Raw genomic sequence first — 24,334 nt, forward strand, 5'->3', positions numbered from 1 at the left:
ATCTCTGGGACACTATGAAGGCAGTACTAAGAGGAAAGTTCATTGCATGAAGTTCATTCCTTAAAAGAAGAAAAAGTCAACAAATAAATGACTTAACATTACATCTCAAAGCCCTAGAAAAAAAGAAGAACAAATCAACACCAAAAGCAGAAGACAGGAAATAATTAAAATCAGAGCTGAAATTGAAACAAAGAAACAAAATAAAAAGTTGGTTCTTTGAGGATCAAATCCAGTGCCTCACGCATGCAGGGCAAGCACTCAACCACTGAGCCACAACCCCAGCCCCAGAAATTATTTTGAAAACTTATACTCCAATAAAATAGAAAATATTGAAGGCATTGACAAATTTCTAGAGTCACATGATTTGCCCAAATTGAATAAGGATGATATATTTCAAGTGATGAAACAGAAGACGCCATCAGAAACCTACGAACCAAGAAAAGCCCAAGACCAGATGGATACACAGCCGTGTTCTACAAGACCTTTAAAGAAGAACTAATACAAATAGTCCTCAATTTATTTCAGGAAATAGAAAAAGAGGGAGCACTTCCAAATACATTCTATGAGGCCAATGTCACCCCGATTCCAAAACTAGGCAAAACACATCAAAGAAAGAAAACTTCAGACAATATCTCTAATGAACATAAATGCAAAAATTCTCAATAAAATTCTGGCAAATTATGAGGATGCCCTTAGGCCTGAGCCTAAGTAACTCCATTTTAAAAACTCCAGTTTGAAACCTGCAATCTCAATGAGGTTCTCCTCCCATCTTCTGTGCAACTCTACTTCTCCCTCTTTTTCTCTCCCACCTCTCTTACCTATTTAGTGGTAGTCTTCTTCTCATGCTCTTCCTTGTTATACAGAATACATATATGATGTTGTAATGAGAAAAAGAAAAAAAAAAGTGTGTCACATTAGATTGGATAGAGAGAAAGGATGGGAGAGGAGGGGAGGAGTAGGAAGGATAGGAAGGGCAGCAGAACAGAAAAGACAATAATGATTGATGTATGTACATTCCATGTATGTATTATATATCAAAATGCATTCTACTGTCATGTATGACTAAAAAATAAATAAATAAAAATTAAAAAAAAAAAAAGAAAGAAACCTGCAATCTCATCAGGCACGGCTAACAGAGCCCTCCATTGTGGCCCTCAAGCATAAACAAGTCCACCGGACCTGATGTTTTAACCCCAGGGTAAATGATGTCACTGAGAAATCTAGTGGCAGTTGATAAGGATTAAAAGGAGGGGAGGGGCAAAAGCCCCAAAATTTAGTATAAATAACAGAGCAAATGAACATACATTCAGCCCTCACGCTGAGAGCCTGATGAGGATCTGGACTGACATCCCGACACTTTTGCTGATCCTCTGCATCTGCCTCACTGCTCTCAAACTCTACAGCCACAACTTGACCTTGGTAAGAGCCACAACTTCTCCCTATGATCCTCTCCTCAGCTAGCCATCAGCTCCACCCCAGAAGCCTGCCTTGGTTCCTGATCTGATCACCATGGTCTGAGTGTGCATCTGCTGGATTTAAAGCCTAAGGCTAGAGACTTTTGATCTGACACTTGAACTTAGTGTGCAGAGAGAATGTCTGTCATTAGCTGGTCATGATTAAGTGTGTCTGCAGTGCTTAGAATTAATCTAGAATTGTTTACTGTGAATTAATTAATCCTGAATTGTTTGCTGTGAATTAATTGTGTCTACTGCAGTGCCTAGCATTAAGGATTGTCATTTTCTTAAGAATCTATAGAGTGAAATTGTATGAGTGATTTGAGTGAAAAAAGCATTGCAAAGGGCAGAAGCATGTGGACATTCTTTATTTCTCACCCTCGACTGCATAAGTGGCACCTTTTGACCATCGAAACACAAATCAAATAAAAAAACATATCAAAAAGATAGTGCACTACAATCAAGGATCAAGTGGGGTTCATCTCAGGATACAAGGTTGGTTCAACATACGGAAGTCAATAAATGTAATTCATCACATCCATAGACTTAAAGAACCATACGATCATCTCAATAGACGCAGAAAAAGCATTCGACAAAATTAGCACCCCTTCATGTTCAAAACGCTAGGAAAATTAGGGATAACAGGAAAATATCTCAACACTGTAAAAGCTACCTATGCTAAGCCCCAGGCCAACATCATTCTAAATGGAGAAAAATTGAAAGCATTGTCTCAAAAAACTGGAAAAAGACAGGGATACCCTCTTTTACCATTTCTATTTAAAATACTTCTTGAAACACTGGCCAGAGCGATTAGCCACATCAGAAAACTTGGGAGCAGACAAAAGAAATTAAAGGTATACAGACAGGAAAAGAAGAATTCAAATTAGCACTATTTGCCAACGATATGATTCTATACTTAGAAGACCCAAAAAACTCCACCAGAAACTTCTAGAACTAGTAAATGAATTCAGCACAGTAGCAGGATACAAAATCAACACCCATAAATCAAAGGCATTTCTGTATATCTGTGGCAAATCCTCTGAAAGGAAAACTACCCCATTTACAATAGCCTCAAAATAAATGAATGAATGAAAGAATGCATAAAATAACAAAAGAGATGAAAGACCTCTACAACGAAAACTACAGAACACTAAAGAAATTAAAGAAGACCTTAGAAGATGAAAAGATCACCCTTGTTCTTGCATAGGCAGAATTAATATTGACAAAAGCACTATATAGATTTAATGCAATTCCAATAAAAATCCCAATGACATTCCCCATAGAAATAGAAAAAGCAGTCATGAAATTCCTGGAAAAATAAGAGACCCAGAATAGCTAAAGCAATCCTTAGCAGGAAGAGCGAAGCAGATGGTATCACTATACCAGACCTTAAACTATCCTACAGAACAACAGTAACAAAAACAGCATGGTATTGGCACCAAAATATACTGGTAGACCAATGGTACAGAATAGAGGACACAGAGACTAACCCACATAATTACAGTTATCTTATATTAGACAAAAGTGCCAAAAACATACACTGGAGGAAAAAATAGCCTCTTCAACAAATGGTGCTCGGAAAACTGGAAATCCATATGCAGAAAAATGAAATTAAATCCATCTCTCTCACCACACATAGAACTTAACTCAAAGTGGATCAAGGACCTAGGAATTAAGCCAGAGACCCTGCATCTAACAGAAGAAAAGTAGGCCCCAATCTCCATCATACCGGATTAAGCCCCTACTTCCTTAATAAGAGTCCTATAGTGCAAGAATTAAATCAAGAATTAATAAATGGGACGGATTCAAACTAAAAAGCTTCTTCTAGCAAAAGAAATAATCAGTGAGGTGAAGAGAGACCCTACAGCTTGGGAGCAAATTTTTACCACTTGCACATCAGATAGAACACTAATCTCTAGGGATATAAAGAACTCGAAAAGCTAAACACCAAAATAATAAATAACCCAATCAATAAATGGGCCAAGGAATTGAATAGACACTTCTCAGAAGGTGTTATACAATCAACAAATATATATAAAAAAAAGTTCAACATCTCTAGCAATTAAAGATATGCAAATGAAAACTATACACTTAAGATTTCATCTCACTCCAGTCAGAATGGCAGCTATGAAGAATATAAACAATAATAAGTATTGGCAAGGATATGGGGGAAAGGCACAATCATACACTGCTGCTGGGTCTGCAAAATGGTGCAACCAATATGGAAAGAAGTATGGAGATTTCTTGGAAAATTTGGAACGGAACCACCATTTGACCCAACTATCCCACTCCTTATTCTATACCCAAAGGACTTAAAAACAGCATACTACGGCCACATCAATGTTTATTGCAGCATAATTCACAACAGCTAAACTGTGGAACCAACCTAGATGCCCATCAGTAGATGAATGAATAAAGAAAATGTGGTATTTATAGACAATGGAATATTACTCATCAATAAAAGAGAATGAAATCATGACATTTGCAGGTAAATGGATGGAGCTGGAGAATATAATGCTAAGTAAAGCTAGCCAATTCTAAAAACCAAATGCCAAATGTTTTCTCTGATATAAGGAGGCTGATTCATAGTGGGGTTGGGAGGGGAAGCATGTGAAGATTAGAGGAACTCTAGATAGGGCAAAAGGGAGAGAGGGGAAGGGAGGTGGCAAGGGATATAAAAAAGATGGTGGAATGAGATGGACATCATTTCCCTAAGTACATGTATGAAGACACAAATGGTGTGAATATAGTTTGTATACAATCAGAAATGTGAAAAAATGTACTCTATACCCTTAATACGGATTGTATTGCATTCTGCTGTCATATAAAATAAATTAGAATAAAGAAATAAAATTTTTAAAAATTGAAATTCAAAATAAATAAATAAATAAAGTTTAGGACTATAGCTCAGTGGTAGAGTGCCACTGGATTCAATTTTTAGTACCACCAAAACAAACAAACTTTTCTTATATTTCTTATACTAATGGCAGGCGTTTTAATTTTTAAAAAATTTTTTATGGTGCTAGGGATTAAACCCAGGGGCACTATCACTGAGCTACATCCCAATACTCTTTTTTTAAAAATTTTTTGAGACAGGGTCTCATTAAGTTGCACAACTTACAATCCTCCTGCCTCAGCCTTCCTCGTCACTGGGAATATAGGAGTGTACCACCAGCTAATGGCAGGGGTTTTTAAAACACAGGGATCTCAGATCTTTTGCGCAGAGTGTTAGTGACTGCCCTGAAGTAAGCATACTAAATAGATGTGTGCTTAAGTTCATTTTGCTGGTGAGATGACCCAAAGCTTTTGTTAGCTTTTCAAAGGGTTTCTAACTTCAGTTCCTCAAACACTCCCAAAATTTCTTCTTTAGACTCTATACAATAATCTAGTAACTATTATTGAGTTGATAGTCTTAAATAATTGAATATGTATACTTAAGCAACTTATATTATTTAACAATATAGCCATGATTCAAAAACAAATATTTCAATATTGTAAATATATTGAATAAATCAGGATTTGAGAGAATAATCATTTTAATGTTAAACACATATTTATACTTATAATAACCTAATGCTAATTTTACATATCTCTGGGAAGAATCAGGCAATTCACATAAAGAATTTATAGTAATCCATACACATTAAAGGCTATCTACCAGTTTTCAAAGAGTAAACCTTGTCACCTAAATTATTATTTAAATGACTCTTGAGGAAAAATAGCAAACTACAGAGAAACAATGATGTTTTGAAATGTGCTTTTTGTTGTTGTTGTTGTTTATTTGTTCTAATTAGTTATACATGATAGAATGCATTTTGATTCATTGTACATAAATGGATCACAACTTTTCCTTTCTCTGGTTGTAAACAATGTAGGGTTGCACCACATGTGCAGTCATGTATGAACCTAGGGTAATGATGTTCATCTCATTCCACCATCATTTGAAATCTGCTTTTGAATTCAAATTTTAAATATTAGGAATCTGTGCATAGTAAACAAGAACTGATTATATCTTTCAAAAGATAAATAATCCTTTACATGCTTACCTAAAAGATAAAAAATGAATACTGAACATGTTTAAACACTACTAAAAGCAACAAATAAAGGCAAATGTATAGCTTTGAGGATTAAATAATTAAGGTATGTGCCCTAAGTTAAAAATCTTATGGTAAAATTTGTTACAGTGAGTTAATTTATTCCCCCAATTCTCTTATCAATAACCATTCCAAATCGTTATGAAAATATATTTTATGCAATTATCTTCTGATAGCCTGTCCAAAGTTCCAAAACTATTAAATATGTGTACTTTCAAAAGAAAATCCGCAATAGATGATGTTTGAGATACTTCTTCATCCTTGATCACGCTTGATCCCTGACCAAATGAACTGATATTCAAATATTATGAAAAAAATGTTTATGCATACCTAAAATGGATCTTTAAATTCTTTAATTTTTAAAATAAATCAGTATTCCACTTCCAGTTACCTTTATTAAAATGATTCTTTTAAAACCATAATACAAAATTGTGCTTACAATGTAGAAAATGCAGGAAAAGGGATCACTTTTTATTATCACATTTAGTATTATTTCTTTTCCCCCCAACTAAAATGGATGGCTGGAAAAACCAAGTTACATTATTGCCTGTTTGCTTTTTAATGGGAAATTCCCCTACCCCACAAATATGCTAAAAGCTTTGCAAACCCAATCTTGTCAAAGAAATTAATAGCAACCCAGTCAAAGAAATGAAAAAGTCTCATAAAAGGAAAAGAAAAAGGCTATCACATAACCTGAATACCAAACTAAATCCCCAAAGATATAATATAGTTCCTTTCAGGGTTCTCTTTAACAGAGTTAGAATTCTTTTTTTAAAAAAATATTATTTTCATGTGAAGATTTTTTTAAATCTAAATTTATTTATTTATTTATTTTTATGTGATGCTGAGGATCGAACCTAGGGCCTTGCATATGCAAGGCGAGCACTCTACTGCTGAGCCATAACCCCAGCCCTGGTTAGAATTCTTTAAAACCACCAGATAATTCACCCTTTGGTGAACAGTAACAGAATCACAACAAGGGCCACATGAAGTTGACTCAGCAAAATTCTATCATGGTTGTATTTCATGACCTACATTTCATTCAAATTATATGTGTGGTATTTCCTGAAGAATACATTAAGCTAGTACATTTAATACTTTCATTCCAATGGTTAGTTAGTCACTATATATCTGACATATAGTTTTCATGTAAATTTTTCCAAAAGAATTTCATTTCAACAGATTTCAAAGACGAACAAATTTTCAAAAATTTTGGGAAACAATATTTGTCAGTATTTTGCCAAATGAGAGCATTAAAACCAATCATAAACAACATAAAATCCCAACTATTATTTTTATAAAAGTACATTTGAACAAAGAGTGAGGGATATAACTGAATAAATTTAATTTTAGGGGGAAACTTTTATAATTGAAAACTTTTTCATGAAAAGAGTTCTAAGGATCAACTCTGAAACCTGTATTTTTAGGAACTCAGTTACTTGTAAAGTTATCCTAAGAGCGGAGATGAAGAAGGCTATAGAAAAGAGAAATGAACTGACGAGCAGGAAAGAGCTAACAGGATGTGCCCCCAAACCTGGAGCATGTTATCAACCATCTTAAATACTGCTAATGATAGATAAGAGTTCAGAGACAATCAACAGTGATTTTAAGTAAAAGGTACAAGAAAAATCAAGGAAGAAAGCAGCATATAAAACTCTAAAAAACAAATTAGCAAAAAAGGATAGCTCTCCCCTTATTGGGGATCATTTTCTTTCTTTAAGGAGATTTGTAATCTGGATATGGAACTCTTCTCCCCTTTCCTTTACAACCCCTTATTGAATGTGTTTGATGGGGGAGGTCTCACTTTCTGTGGCTTCCAACAACCTACCATCCCCCATACAGAAATGCACAAGATATACTCTCCCTGAGGATTTAAGAAGTGGGGCTGGGGATATAGCTCAGGTGGTAGAGTGCTTGCCTCACATGTACAAGGCCCTGAGTATGATCCCCAGCACCAACACCACCACCACCACCACCAAAAAAAAAAAAAAAAAGGATTTAAGAAGTACTAAAAAACTGATAACTTATTTGTCAGATACAGGTAATACCTGGCCAGTTGTTAAGAATAGTAACCCTTTCTTGAGTGTCTAGAAAGCCTTGAGACAAGCTAGTATTTAACTAGACAACTTCAGCTACCTTTCAGATTTTAACCACACATTCTCATTCTTGATTTTAAGTCCTTCCAGAACAATTATTTTAGGACCAATTTTCAGATATGCAAAACAAATATATTTTTATTTTTATTCCACAGTTAAGCATACCGTTTGCCAAAAATTGCCTCAGAAAATTAAAAATAAGATAAATACTATCCAATGCCTAACATTTTTTGAACAATTTAGCTTATAAACCAAATATGATTAGCACTTTATGAAGTGTGTATTGCCATATAAAGGTTAGTTTAACTATAAATTTTGAAGAGGTGTTCTTGTGTGTATACACACATAAATGTGAGTATGCACGAAGAAATGTTGTTTACTGGGTAATGAAAAAAACAGGTTCCTCAGCAATCAATAGATTGAATAATTGACATTATCATCAATTTTCTTTCTTTCTCAAATTGCCTACATTAAACCCTATTTAGATTCCATAAAAAGTAAATTTAAAAAGAACTATCACCAACATTTTTTAAAGGGACCAAAGAGATTGTCTAGTTGAATTATCTCTAAAATTGGGACTCTATATGAAGTCTTTTAAGTTATTTAAGCATGAGTAGTTTTAAGAGAATCAACTTCCAGATCCTCAACTTCTATACAAATTCTTAGTTAAACTGATCTGCCTGAAATTTCCCAAGTTGCAGATAGCCCTTCTCTCACTTTAAAGAAGAACCTACTCCTTCATCTTATTTACTGATGTATATCTTCAATAATAAATCCATAAAGCATCTGCGTTTCCCAATATTAAAACGTTTCTATTAAGGGAAAAGCATGTTTTTAGATGTTAGAAACAGTGTTTTGAACCATGTTCAGATGCTCTAAGTTCATACGAAATGAGATGGTTGGAGTACTGGCAACTTTTTTCTTTTTGTAACAATTCTGCTTCTTCCAAGACTGTATTATTGCAACCTCAACCTCTCCCTGCTATCGTTGTCAAAGGACACATCACTATGGAGGGAGAGTCCCATTAGAGCAATCCAAAAAGAACTTCAATAAGAAGCCTAAACTCATACTTCATATACTTAAACATTAGTCTTTATTTTTAGTTATTCATGGATATGTACCTAGCTGTAATAAAGGCATTATAAACTGCTGATATTGTTTTTTTTTTAAATTTAGCTACTATGCTTTTTGAAATTGCTAAAACTTTCAAGATAACATATGATATAACTAATGGATGAACTTTTAAGTGACTTCTTTCAGATTTAATATGTCTCAATGACTTCCTTAAAATTAGTATAAAAATTTAATATTTATTACCTCAATGAGGTAATAAATTCTAATCAAATTGTATCAAACATCTTTTACAATTATAGTCATTCTGTAATTGGTTTGATCTCTAAAAACATTTCTTTTTCTACTTACTAGCTTCTGGGGCAATTTGCTTTTTAGCATGCAAACTTTTCTTTTTTTTCACAGGCAAACTTTTGTCATGAGTCATCTTGACATAGATTTCTGATAGTATTCTTTTTTATACTACTTCTACTTTTTAAGCTTTCTTCCTGGGTTATAACTGAACTCATCAAGTTAAGCCCAAAGAATAGAATTTTGTATACATTAAAAAAATTTTTAAATCAAAGCTTAAGATTTACTATTTTTCTCTGAATTACCTTACCTATAACTAATAGGAGGACTACTCCAATTGTACTATTTTAAAAATCTTAAATTTGAAATGTGGAAAAAGTAATTTCTCATGTTTAGGATATAAACAATTATTTAATTTTAAAAAATTAACATGAAGTATATACCTTTAATGAAAAATACATTGGTAGTACATTTTTCTTTAAACATTATATAAAATCATCAGTAGCTTTGTGTATGCTTTTCTTTTAAATAGTTAAAAGTCCCCAAATTAAAGAAAATACATTTAAAGTAGATTAAAATTTTATGAATATTCACTATTATAAATTCTTTTATTTTGTGTTAAAATTGTTCACATATATTTTGTGAAGGATAAAAAAACTAAACCTTATCTCAAATAGGATTTTATATTTTTAAATATGAAAGTGACATTTTTCTATTCCATTGTAAGGAATATTGACAGCTACAAAAACAACACTATTGCTTTTTTTAAGAACTTTTCTCATTATTTACATATATGATTCCTCAGGATTCTCTCCAAATGATAAGATAATATCTAGCTGCAATGTACATCATTTAAAATAGTTTTCATTATAGTTTTGGTCTTCAACAATCCAAATAAAGGAAGTGTAGGGTATAGACATGGTTATCAAAAATCCTACTTTCTCATACATCTCCCCACACCTCCATCATAAAACCCATCACAGTTTGCAATATGCAACTAGTAAGGCAAAGCTACATGCTTGGTAGTCATACTATTCTCACTAACAAGAGAAGAAATCCAAATGCTAGCTAATTTACTTCTTGGAATACACAATAGAATATGAATACAGAAGGTAATAAGACTATATTCATCAGAATATTTTTGTTTGGTCCTGTCCAAATAAACTTGGTTCTTTCTTTCAAAATGCTGTGTTTAAAGCTTTTCCTTTTAGCAGAAGTTGTTTACTCTCCTTAAAGAGAATATAGGAAGAGTCACTGCTTGTGCATAACTGAAGCCACAGGTGGGCGCCAATACCTGATTCCAGTTCCCACAGAGGCACACACTTCTCTGAGGACATTAATTTTTTTTTCTTTACTTCTTTCTTTCTTTCTTTCTTTTTTTTTTTTTTTTTTTTTTTGATTAAACTCAGGGGCACTTACCCACTGAGACATCTCAGCCTTTTTTTATTTAAAGATATGTTTTTTAGAGTCTTGCTAAGGTGCTTAGGGCCTTGCTAAGTGTCTGAGGCTGCCTTTGAACTTGCACTGCTTTTGCCTCAGCCTCCCGAGCTGCTGAGATTATAGGTGTATGCCACCATACTTGGAGAGGACATTACATTTTGAATGCCATAATAAATATGAAGTAATGGCAAAAAAAAAAAAAAAAGAATCTTTACCTTAAAAAATAAGTAAAATGAATTTAAGAGATCTTAAAGATAACTATTTTCTTTCCCCAAAAAACTTATTTGCTAAAAGATGTTTAATTTCTAACTGGAATTCTATTAAATGTGTGGTGTATGGATTAATAAGATGATGGCAAATGACCATAAGAGAATGCATGATTCTTTAAGGAGCAATATAATAAAAAAAATTCCTCCAACAATTAAAAACCAGTATATAAAACTACTAAAACAAAGCTTAACAACACAATTTTCTGCTGTTGTTCACAGGGAACATTATCCAAATTTTCTGATGAGTAATAAGAAGGAATTTGATGAAAATAAAACAGTATAATTATTTACTATGTAATACCTTTTGTGGAGGAAAAAGTATATACACTTACTTTGTAAGCTGCCCTTTATTCTTATTGTTATCAACTCCATTGTAAGTCACAGCTGCCAGTTTTCTGCTTCTGTAGTTCTCATAGTGTACATTATTAGTAACATCTTTCAAGTCCTGCATGTGTGTTCTGTCATAAACAAATAGCAAGAGTTTGCTTTTACTAATGCAAGTTTTACCCAAACAAAAATTTCATACTTAAATAAAGCAAAAGATTATTCTTAATGAAGATATTTTTTTATCTGTCTTTATTCATACTCAAAGCAGACCAAGGTAAAATACACCAACTTAAGCAACAGAAATTTAGATTCCAAATGAGATTTTAAGAGCCACAAATCCCTTAAAGCAATTTCTGAAGGATGAACTGTCTATAAGAGTATTGACCCTGATGGTACATATTTAATTTTACTAGAGAAGGGAAAGGAGATTAGCTCATAAAATCTAAACGAGATTGCTTTTCTTTAAGCAACTATTACCAGATTAATACACAGGGACATTTCAAGTTGGTTTCAAACAGGGGAATCAATTTAGAGTACATTTCTGTTTTTTCAAACTCTCCAATGATGATTTGGTTAAATAATTTTTTCTTCCATATTTGTTTCAGACATAAAATCAATACATAGAAGATAAACTATACAATTTATATGAAACAATTTCATCATTCTTTAGAGTTCATTGAAGATACTCTGAAGCTGCTCTATGGATATCATTTACCAACAGTGTTCTCACGAGATATCATAGTACTCTATTATCCAATCTTCTCTTTTCTCATCACCCATTATTTTTTAATTTCTTGCATCTGCCATCTTCCATCCTTACCACTTATCACATTTCCCTTCTGGAAGACAAACCTAAAGATATGCTATATGAACTTCTTTATATCCAGAAAATATGTATGATTACTTTACCACCCAGTTTTGCAAAGTACTCTTAGAATGTAACATTTAACTACTGATTCATCTCCTTCTTTCTAACATTTCCATAGTTCTTTGATAGTTTACTAATCTCCTGTAATACTCTGTCCCTTGATAATTCATACTCTCTTGAGCCACACAGTTACATTTAAAGATCTGCTCTACAATCAAGTCAGAGAGCTCTTAATTCCTAGCATATCTGGTAGGTGAAACTGATTGCTAATTTGTTACTGATCCTTAGAAGAGTTCTACTTTCTTCCCAGCCTAGAAGTAAAGGCACTCCAATCCTTTTTGGGACCATACATGTCATAGGTGATACTATCTTACCTCTTCTACTATGAAATCCATTTTGCCAGAAACATGTTATTTTTTTTGTACCCTGACTATAGATATATAGTAGCTTCAAAACAACTGACAACTAAAGAATGAAGCTAAAATATAACTAATGTTGATTTTGGGAATAAATTACTATCACTAGCTTCTATAAGAGAATAAAAAAAATTGTGCCAACATAAAAATAATATTTTATAATTTTAATTATTATACATCACATGTCACTCTATTAATGAAAAATCTTCAAAGCACCTGAAGAAAAGTATAGTGAAATACAAGATGTATAAAATAAGAACAAGGTAAACTTTTTGTTAACCTATTTTTGTTAGTGTCATCTAACATTTTAGGTAATGAAAGATTTTCCTTTGCAGTAAATCTTTTATATGATTGCATAATTCTGACTTTATTGGGTGGGGGACAATACTGGGGATTAAATTTAGGGCCTTTCATGTGCTAGGCAGGTGTTCTATCAGTGAACTACATCTATAGCTCTTAACTTTTGCCAGATATAAAATCCTTTATTTCTATTTAATCATGCTTTACTTTATCCTTTTAAGTCTCAGTCCATTCTCCATTTTTAAAATAATTTGATAATTAGCTATATAGTTCTCCCTAGTTTCAGGAATGTTTTTTCCATTTCCCATTACTGATCTCAAAGTGTTCTCTCTTTTTTTTCCTTCTGTTATTTCTGTACCATCCCATTCCTATACCCTCAAAATATTTGCAGCATTTTCTTCTTTCTCGTTTTCCTTGATTTGCCTGCAGCAACCAGTTCTCTTAATTAACAAAATGACAATTCTTTGAGGTTGAATCTTTCTTAGAAGCAATCACTATTCCTATCTTTGGTCTGCAAGATTTCAAATACTTAAGATTTATAGACATCGGCAATATTAGTATTGTTATTTCTCAAGTATCTGTTAAATATTCACTAAGTATTTTTATTTTGAAGACATGAGCTACAAAATACACACTTTTCTATGGTAGCATATAATCTCAAGATTTTTTTCATATTTTCATACACGCATACTGTCTTGCTGCTTTGTTGATTAAATGTTCCTATAGACATGGTCAATTTGCTCTATAATACTTTTATACTAGAGAGTTCTCCTCACCAGCTGCCAGTCTGTAAACATTCAAAGTAGCTTCTGGACTGAAAGGTCTAGCTCAGTAGTAGAGCATTTGCTTTTTGGAAGGCCCTAGACAAAACAAAACTAAGTAGCTTCTGGCTCAGTAAAATTAGCCTTCCCTTGGTAAAGGAATATAGATAATGGTTGATTATATATTTTCAAAGTACACAAAAAATTTATAGAGTACCACTGTGTCAAGCACCACAGCATATTTTAAAACCAGAGGAAATACAATGGCAATTAATATTTATTAAACAATTCCTACACACAGACTGCCACGAGAGATTGCATTATTACCTCTTTCAAAGTCACACCTTAAGAATGGAAGGGAAAGAGAACAGCTTGTAACAGAACCTGAAGTGTTGTGTTCTCAAAACCCTGAGGATACCCTCTCACAATGTGAGGCCTGGCAACCCCAAGGGTTTAATCAATCTTATAATCTACTTTCTATCAGAAACATCTGATTATGTTCTCCTTTAAAAAAATACCAATTATATGACAGTTTCTTTGACTTCAAAATTTCTCTAGTTTACTATTTTTCCTTATGTATTTCTTGAGATAGTAATCACACTTTCTTAAAATTTCCTCTTCATTTGTAAGAGTGGGCTTTTTGTTATTCCATGATTTCCAATTATCACCCATGTGTATATTACTGTCTCTAAATAGCTTAAAAGATTCCTGTACATTGGGAAAGTGGGAAGTCTTTATTTCTATTTAATTATAACTGGTGGTTGAAGAGAATATGATGTGAGAGCCTGGAAAAGTAAGATGAAAGGGAGGAGCACTGGAAAGAGGGATTAGGTAGAGAGAGGAAACCATGTGTCTCAACAACACTGTAGCTCATTCTGTTCCATTTTCTTGCTAATGTCTCTAGCACTATTAACATTTTCTTCTCTCTATTGCTGTTTTTTTGTTTGTTTGTTTGTTTGTTTTTTGTTTTTGAGGAGGGTGGGGTGCGATCAAGGGATTGAACTCTGTGCATCATACATGCTAGGCCAGCACTCCAACCCTGAGCTATGTTCCCAACCCTGCTGCTGCTGCTTTTCTAACTCAAGTCCCTGGGCCTTTAATCAAAATGACCTCAATATCCGAGGCTTTCCTTTTCTTTCAACAGGTATGAAATGCACAAGTTAGGGCTGTTTTTTCACCAGATAGGAAGACTGGTTTTGTTCAGTGTTACAGTACAAAAACTGTTCCATCCCACCAGCTACTGAACTCTGCACCTTTTAACATACAAAGTCTAGCTTTTAAAGTTTTCCTGTCTATTCCACTCTTTATCCTTACTTTCAGTTCTAAACCTCAACATAATGCATGTTGATAGACTGATTTTCTTTTGTATCCCTAGTCATGCAACTTATTTTGTATTTTTGCTAAAACAAACCATAGAGAAAGAATCCAAGGTGTCCACATCAAGTACTTAATTCATTGCTAAGATGAAAATACCAATTTAAATTAGCCACATTTATAGAGGTAAAAAGTAAATCTGTACAACTCTAACTTTATTTAAGGAAACAAAACACTTATGCTATTTTCATCACTGTTTGTACTTACCTTATCAACATATTTCTTAGAATTGTAAAATCACAATGTTCACCATTTTCAACTATAAGAAAAAAAATAGACCACATATATTATTTCCACTAAACCAAGTCTTTCCAAAGGAAATCTCACAGGAATATGGGGGTAAAAACAATGAAAGAATATGAAGAACTGGTTAGATCAATTTTTCATTAAGGTAAAACTCTAATATAGCACTCAGTGGAATGACAAATAATTGCATTATAATATTACTTTACTATAGTTGAATCCTCAGTGATAGATAAGTAAACCTAATAAATGAGCTACGTGGAAACATACAATTCTAAAAATTTGAAAGGAAAAAATATGTTTTTTCTCATTGGTAAAGATATATTTATTCTGAAATGAAATATATTTTTAAAAATTAGTAGTCTGGATGAGGGGAGAGTCACTTCATAAACACTTTCTTCATAGGTAAACAGAATAAAAAGATGAGCCAAGAACTTAAGACTCTTTATTTTATTTTAAAAATAATAATAAATAAATGTATACATACATATTTATAAACAAATAAATATGCACGCGCGCGCGCGCGCGCGTGTGTGTGTGTGTGTGTGTGTGTGTGTGTGTGTATTAAGAACACCACTTGGAGGTAGGGGAGAGGCAGCAAACCAGAGATACATTTTCTCCAGTGTAGACTTCTAAGGGGTACATAAGCATAAGTTCTAAAGTCTCAGGCCAGCAACTAGAGGTTCACTGGGTCCGACAGATAGCTAGGAACAAAGGACAGGGTCACTGGTGGGATATCTAGAATAGACAATAATCTGGAATGATATACTAAAATTCACAGAAAGTATTAAATCAAACCAATATAAGAAACATAAATTTGAGGACACACTTGTATTGCTAAGAGATATTCTAAGGTTTGCTGCTATAACATTTTATTGGCATTTAAAAGCTTTTATAAAAGTAGTAAAAAGGATCTCTTATAATAATTTGTAAAGATGTGATGGCAAAAAAAAAAGTGATTTCTGCTTTGAGAACTGAGTTTATAAATATTTACAATGATTCTTGAGGATCCACGACCCATCTGAGACTAAAATAAATGTGATGGGTTTTCTCTCCAAATTATTCTATTTCAGAGGGTTCAGCAGAACTCTTGGAAGCAATCTTTTGGCCCTGAGTATAGAGGTCCTGAATTATAAGAATGTTTTCAAACAAGAAAACAGAAATTGACCTAATGATGAGAAAAAAAATGGGGTGGGGCATTGACAACTGACTTCTAAAGTATTACTACAATGTTAGAATTTAACACATACTTCCCTGTATGTATTAAAGGTTTGAAAATATAGAAAGTTTGAAAAACATAATGTACTTCTGAAGAAAACAAGACTAAAGGAAAATAAAATCAGAACTATCGTTGAAAATCTGGATTGTTTCAATGTAGTATGCATATTATACTAATTATAAATACAAAGTTTTATTGCATTTATGAGATCTTACAAGTCATTCACTGAAGAAAACCTTACCTTCAGCCACACCCCAAGGATACTGCCTTCCTCTGACCCTTTTGCCATTAACTTCAATGATAGTATTACTACCTACCACAGCAAGAGGTAAACGGTCCTATAAAATAAAGTATTCTTGTTCAAATACATCTCTGTAGTCCTCATAAATCTAAGAATAAAGTTATATTACTCAACAGATTAACAAGAAAACTGATAATAATTCAACATTTTTGTAGGCCATTAATAAATATTTATAAATTGAGATTATAGGATATTACCATCAAGGTAATTAGTGAATATAGTTATATCTTTTCTGAAAATTTAAAAATACTAAGGCAGATGCTATCAAATTATTTGCTAAAAGTCACTCCAAAAAACTGTCCCACACTGTGAGGGAAAAGAATAAAAAATATATTGATATTTAGGGGAGGAAAAAATGAAGCTTGTGATTAATTGTATCTGCCCTATCATAAACCAACACTAACAATACAATACTAGAAACAAGAAATATTTTATTTGCTAAACTCTAACTTCAAAATTTCATATCCAAGAAACTTGATTTGTGTTCACCCACATTAACTCGGAGTATAAAACTTTCAAAATTCTTGGGGCTTTCAAAAATACCTAAGTAGCTATTTTATAAAACCCCAGAAATTCTTCATTGTTCATTAATTCAAAGATAACTGGGTTATTTGCCTACATATGCCATTATTTGGTATACCATTTTTAAGTCCAGGGTACCTAAAATCATTTAAGATATGAATGCGCTATTCACCTATTTTAAGCAATGTCTTATTTACATGTAACAGCTAATCAACCAAGTTAACTCCAAAGTTGAATTCAACATTAAACAATCTTGTTTTGTAAACCAACTCCTTAAAACATTGATATTTTTGGTCTTTTCTGTGGAAAAGGTTCCCAAATATTTTCACACACATGTACATGCATGTATATATATATTTATGTACATATATAAGAATGTATGAATGAATCTACCTTTATCTTTTTAACCAGCTTATTTTCTTCTTCATCATCTGTTTCTGGAAATTCATATATTTTAATTTTATGTTCTTGGATTTCTTTCATTATCTAAAATGGAAGAAATAGTTAGCAAAAGAGCTCCATATATAAGTAGTATGTTGGCCCTATTTTTATTAAATTTCTTGGATTCTTACATGAGACCACATAGCTTCTGGTTCTTTACTGTTTTTTAATGATGTAAAACTGTAATTAAAAAAAAAAAAACAAAACTAACAACAAAAAAACTATGCTAGTCTTTCTTTTTTCCTAGTACTGGGGACTGAACACAGAGGCACCTTACCACTGAGCCACATCCTCAGACATTTTTAGTTTTTGAGTCAGGGTCTCACCAGTTGCTAAGGCTGGCCTTGATCTTGTGATTCTCCTGCTTCAGCCTCCCAAGTTCTATTTTTTAGACAACTATTATGTTGACAAATAAAACCCAAAATTCAAAAATGTTAAAGTTGGGGCTAGGGTTGTGGCTAAGTGGTAGAGCATTTGCCTAGCATGTGCAAAGCACTGGGTTCAATCCTCAGCACAACATAAAAATAAATAAATGAAGATATTGTATCCAACTACAACTAAAAAATTTTTTTAAAAAATGTTACAGTCATGGGCTGGGGCTGGTAGAGTGCTTGCCTTCCACATGTGAGGCACTGGGTTCGATCCTCAGCACCATTTTATATCTACAACTAAAAAAATAATAAAATTTAATACAACTTTTTAAAAATGTTAAAGTTATTTGGTTATAAAACCAAGAGTTCCAAAACTATAAAAACCAGAAAGGGATTTCACCAGTTGGTTTCTACCGTAATGGCTTTAGGTCATTTATTTACAATAACTGGGATTCTTATTCTAGATATAACTCACCAACTATCTTATTCAGCAGACTAAAACTCACCTAAAAATTTTATACTATGTGGCCAGAATGACTGAAACTAAATATAACATTGGTCCCAAGAGAAAAATTACACTCTGATAGGTAAATATCCTTGCATGTACAGTGTATAACACAAATCAAAAAGCAACATATACAAGACTGGACATCCCACAGGATGAAAATATGCCCTAGAAATTAAGAAGCTCAAGAGTTAACAAGAATGAAAAGATCAAAGAAGACAACTTGACTCCAAATTCAAAATGGAATACAGTCATCCAAATAATTTTCAACTACTTACCCTATTTGAATTTGCAACAAACAAACAGATAATGTACCTAGAATTCACGTCCTTGCTTACATTTGGTGCTACTCTCAAGGAACGTATTCTCAATAACACAGACAGTAAACAAAGTAAGTTACATGGTTACTATACTAGATAGAAACAAAAAGAAGTAAAAATTGCCCCTGGGGGGGGGGGGGAACAGGACCACATATCTTTCACAACTGGGACATGTCCTACATAGAAAAAAAGAGTAGAAAAAATTGATGAGATGACAAATAAATGACTAGCAGACAAAAAGAAGCCATAGTATCAAGCTCTAAGAGTAGTGGTTCTTGAGTACAGGTTGTATATTAAAATGAACTGAGATAGCATTTTCAAAATAAATACTAAAGCCAGTAATAACTGGTCGGATAAGCCCCAACAACTCATTTTGAAAAAGTTCTCTAGATGATTTTGATAGAGACTCCTGGATAGAAATCATTATTCTAAACATACCAAAAAAATAAAATAAAATAAAATAAAATAAAAAAGAAGAAGAAAAAGAAAAAGAAAAAGAAAAAAGAAAAACAACCACCACCACTAGGGTTAGAAGTATAACTCAGTGGGAAAGCATGTATGCGGTCTTGCTTTAATTACCAATTCCCAAAAGAAAAACAGGAAAAAAAGAAAAAGGGAACTGTGCAACTACTAGAATGTGACCAATTTGGAAGTAGAGATCATTACTTCTTTGTCTTTTTTATCTCTAAGTTCTCAGTACAAATCCCAATAGAGATATAATGCAAAATAAAGGGAGAAATGTCATGATTAGTATTTGAAATTTACACCACAGTATAAGACAAAAACAGGAATGATGGAAAACAAACAAAAAAAACCATATTCCTGATGGAAATATGTTTAGTAAAAACAATATACAAAATATTCTCAGAATTTACATGAATTTAACACAACTTCAAAGCATATTTCAACAGGTTTTTCTTTTTGTAAAAAGTTTCAAGGTAATCTAAAATTCATATTGAAAAGTGAAGAACGGTATTTTTTTATAAAGAGAACTATAACAACAGTAAGAGATAATAACTCAAAAATTTATTTTTTTAGATATAATACAAAGTTTCTGTGGTTTTAAAAAAATACAACACAGGCCTAAAACAGAAACTACAACTACTAGAATGGGAGAGAATTCCACAAATTGACCCTACATTTCATAAAAATGCCATGTACAATAAATTAAGACAAGATAATGAGGAAAACGTGTCATTATTTAACTCAATATTAGTGATAAAACTGGGTATGAGTTTAGATAAAAGCTTAAACTATGGAACATATATATCTCTAATACATGGGGAAAACATATCTTCCATAAAATGCAATAAAAATTAAGATATAAAGAGCAAAGAGAAAAAAGAAAATACACAGTAAAAATGGCTCAGGAAGCTGAGGCAAGAGGATTGCAAGTTCAAAGCCAGCCTCAGCAAGTTAGCAAAGCCCTACGCAACTGTGTGAGACCCTGACTCAAAATAATTAAAAAGGTGGGGGTTGGTGGCTGAGGATGTGGCTCAGTGGTTAAATGCCTCTGGATTCGAGAGAGGATGGGGGAAAGGGAGAGATAAGTAAGAAGGTAGGGAGGGAGGGAGAGAGACAGAAAGGGGGAGGGGAGGGAGGGGGAGGGAGAAGGGGGGGGAGAGAGAGAGAGAGAGAGAGAGAGAGAGAGAGAGAGAGAGAGAGAGAGAGGGAGGGAGGGAGAGAGAGAAACGCATATAAGGCAAGGGAGGTGGGGAGAGGAAGAGAGAAAACTAAATATCCAAAATAAAAAGAATCTATAATAAATACATACAGGCAATACTTAATATTATTCTTCAAAAAGTACAAAGGTTTTGAACAGGAAGTTCATGAAAGAAATTTTAAAATGAACAAATCTGCTTTAAAAAATGTTCAGTCTTTCTGAAAATTAAAATTAAAAGCTGGTAAGATTAAGTGAAACAAATATACTCATTATAGAAATTTGGTTTGTTTTATTGGGAAAACATTATACAAAATGCAGAGGCAGGGTTAAAGGGCTATAAAAATAACCAGATACTTTCAATGAGCAATCCTAGCTGTGGCAATTCATTCTAAAATAATTCTATAAGGTGTGAGGAGGGGTGGTGATGAGAGTTATTTAAAATAATCTTATTTAAAAACTGACAAAGCATCAGGTTACTATGATAATGGATAAAAATTTGAGAAGAAAATTAAGGCAGAAGATTATTTTCAGGAGTTATTTTTAATACAATTTGACAATACTGTAAATCCGAAAGAGAAATGTATTGCAACAAATTATGTGAAAAATGGTAAAAACTGCAAATTAATGAATAATGGGAGAAACCCAGGAGTTAACTTATTTTGCTCACCTGTTTTTTAAATTGTTGGCATTCCTCCGGTGTGAGTGTGTCTGCTTTGGCAATAAGTGGGATGATATTCACTTTTTCATGCAAACGCTTCATAAACTCAATGTCCAATGGTTTAAGTCTGAAATACATAGTATTTAATATGACTGAACTGACCAATTTGGGGAAACAGATTCTTCACATTCCCAATGACCAGTAAATACAATTAACTGCTTGACTTACTTATCAGAAACACTCTCTGATGAGGTATTAGGCCAGCCAACAGTTAGGTAGAACAGGACTTCAATCAAGAAACACTGGAGTGACTAAGAAGGCTTTTTGATTCCTGCCCTTGAACACCCAGTTCATAGGGTTTTGGCCCTAATAAAGAATTAAAAAAACCAGAAAGGCTCCTAGTAGAATTTCTTAGAATCAGCTATTTATTAAATTTCACAATCTTCTCAGACAAGATACTTAAGAGAACCTTCAAAATTCCTTCTGTCCATTACAATCTGGCTGCTGCCATCACTTTGCCGTTGTATTTTTCAAGTCACAAATCTTTCCATAAGGATGCTTACCATCACAAATTGCCCACTGTGTATATCTGTCATCACCCCCTCATAAGCTCTTCTACAATCCTTTAAGGTATTTTATAGGATCCTCTGTGTAAGGCTGGTCCTTTAAAGAAGTACATTCCTTAGAATTCTCTACCTGGCCCTTTTAAAAAAATTCTATGTGCTGTATGATTATCATCACTCAATAGATTTTGATTATCCTCTACAGACCAGTAACTCCCAAATCTTTTTACACAATCTAGATCTCACTTAAGACCAGATTTGTTTACCCAATGGTTAAACTGGGACATCTCATGGGCTCCTTCAAATCAAAAGCTTTATGTTATGGTTTAGATATGAGGTGTCCTCCAAAATCTCATGTATGAGAGACAATGCAGGAATGTTCAGAAATGAAATAATTAGATTATGAGAGTTGGATGTTGTGGGATGAGGTATCCCCCAAAAGTTCACATGTGAAAAAACATGCAAGAATGTTCAGGGGTGAAATAATTAGATTATAAGAGTCATGATCTAATCAGTGGATTCATCATCCACTGATAGGGATTAAATAGACAATAACTGTTGGTAGGGTAGGTTGTGGTTGGAAGAAGTAAATCACTGGGAGCATGACCCTGGGGTTTATATTTTGTCCCTGGTAAGTGGAGATCTCTCTTTCCTTCCTGACTGTAACGTTCTGAGCTGCTTTATTCTACTCCACCCTTCTACCATGGTGTTCTGCCTCACCTTGGACCCAGAGCTATGGGGTTGGCTATCATGGACTGAACCTGTGAAACTGTGAACCAAAATAAATCTGTCCTCCTCTGCATTGTTTCTGTCAGATATATTCTTCACAGCAATGCAAAAACTAAAACAACCTGAGTCTCAGTATTTCCTCCTCTTGTATGCTTCCCAGCTCAGTGAATTTACCCAATTACTCAAGCCTGAAATCTAGAATTGCTCTCTCTTCTAACTCTCACATTTGAAGATTCACCAAGATCTGCTACAGGGGAAAAAATTCAAACAAATATGCATGCCAATATGTACCTACATACACCTCCATTTCCATTACTTTAGTTCAGGCCACCAAGACCTCTGGAATGGAGAGCCACATGAGCCTTTTTGTTTCCCTATAAACCATCTACACTGCAGTCATCCAAATCTGACTTAAATCATTATTTGACTAAAAGCCTTACTGAAGGACACATTCCTTAGGTTGTGTGGCTTACAGGGCTAGTAAAGACAAAGATCCTCCATCTGGACTCATTTCTCAGCATTCTTGGCCTATCTTTTGCCATCTCCCACTTCCAATGTGCCATCCTTTATTAATTTCTCACAATTTTTTGAAAAGTATCATAACTCAACTGTTGGCCACAGGTTACCACCTTTACCTGAAACATCCTTCAATTCCATCTTCCTCCTATTTGGTTTAATTCCTACTTTTCATTTTGAATCTGGCCAATTTCCTCTGGGAATCCTCTCTAATCTACGACTACACATTTTCTAAGTGGTAAACACTTAATGAACTGCAAATTAATTCCTGAATGTGTATTCATTTTGCCTATCTTTTCACTAAAAGATCTTCTCAAATGAAGGTTTTATCCCATTCATCTGTATCCTCAGCATTTAGCACAATGTTGGACACTTGTGAAGGTGCCCAAATATTTATGAACAAAAAAAGTAAATTACTATGATTTTCTCTATGTCATTTCGGAATTATAAGTGAAAACCAAAGAAAGTCCTTAAACCTACATCCTACTTAGGACTAAATATTAATGTTCCAAAGAAGTAAATAAAGGTAATAAGAAATATTTTTGCACAGCAATACCATTCTAAAGTAATATTCTTTAATTTTTATAAAGCAATAAGAGAAACTGGAATAAAGGTCTGTTATTCTATTGACTAATATTGACTTAATAATTATATTGATACTATTTTTAAAATAATAAATAGTTGAAATTGGGAAGATTGGAGTCCAGGAGTAATACGATACTCCTTTATACTAACAAAAACTATTATACCTCATTGTGGTAGTGAGGCTGACCAGCACAAAAACAGAGGTAAAGAGAAAAGAAGATACAATTATGAAAATTTAAGATGGTTGCCTCCTATTGCAAATCTCTCTATCCTGAGTTCCTTGGAATTCGTTACTGGCATTCAAAGAATAGGAAATACCATGGAAAAGAGTATAGCTGAAATAACACTACACTATGTATAACAGTGTATTTATCTCACTAATACTAACAGGGGGAAAAAAAAACCTATCCATCTTTGCGAAAAAATTAAAATATGCTTATTGTCATCAATCATTACATATATCATTAAATATAAAGTCATGGCCTATTCAATCTCAGATTTCTAAATACATATGGTACAGTTTCCAATTTACACCCATGAAAAGTTTAAATTGCCTCTGCTTTATTGAGCTATATAGATAGGCTTATATAAACCAGTGTTAAAGGCAGAATTCAGTTAATTTTTTTATTAAATCTTAAGAACATTTAATATAAAACATTAAAGTCAAAATACAAGTTAACTAGATTTTATATTTAAAACCAGATATTAATATATTTTAAAATACAGATAAAATAAAATTATTTAAATTTTACAGATAACATAAAATTAAGTGAGCAGTTTAGTGATATTTCACAATGTTGTGTGATCATCTACCTCAAGAACTCTTCATTTTGTAAAGTTGGAATTCTATACCAAATTAAACAATAACTATCCCCTTCTCCCTCCACCTACCACCTGGTAACTACCATTCTATTTCTGTGTCTATGATTTTGACTAC

At 33.1% G+C, this 24,334-nt stretch overlaps 1 protein-coding gene across 1 annotated transcript in view; it reads right to left on the reverse strand.

Annotated features, from left to right (window-relative positions):
* The window catches only part of SEPTIN7 (septin 7), a 104,033-nt gene that overhangs the window by 9,467 nt on the left and 70,232 nt on the right, over positions 1–24,334 (reverse strand). The window contains 5 exon segments of the mRNA XM_081287063.1: positions 11,048–11,173; positions 14,969–15,020; positions 16,465–16,561; positions 17,440–17,532; positions 21,014–21,131. Coding sequence (XP_081143189.1) covers positions 11,048–11,173; positions 14,969–15,020; positions 16,465–16,561; positions 17,440–17,532; positions 21,014–21,131 — 486 coding nt within the window.

Source organism: Spermophilus citellus, assembly GCF_964194105.1.
Source record: "Spermophilus citellus genome assembly, chromosome: 3".
Lineage (NCBI taxonomy): Eukaryota > Metazoa > Chordata > Mammalia > Rodentia > Sciuridae > Spermophilus > Spermophilus citellus.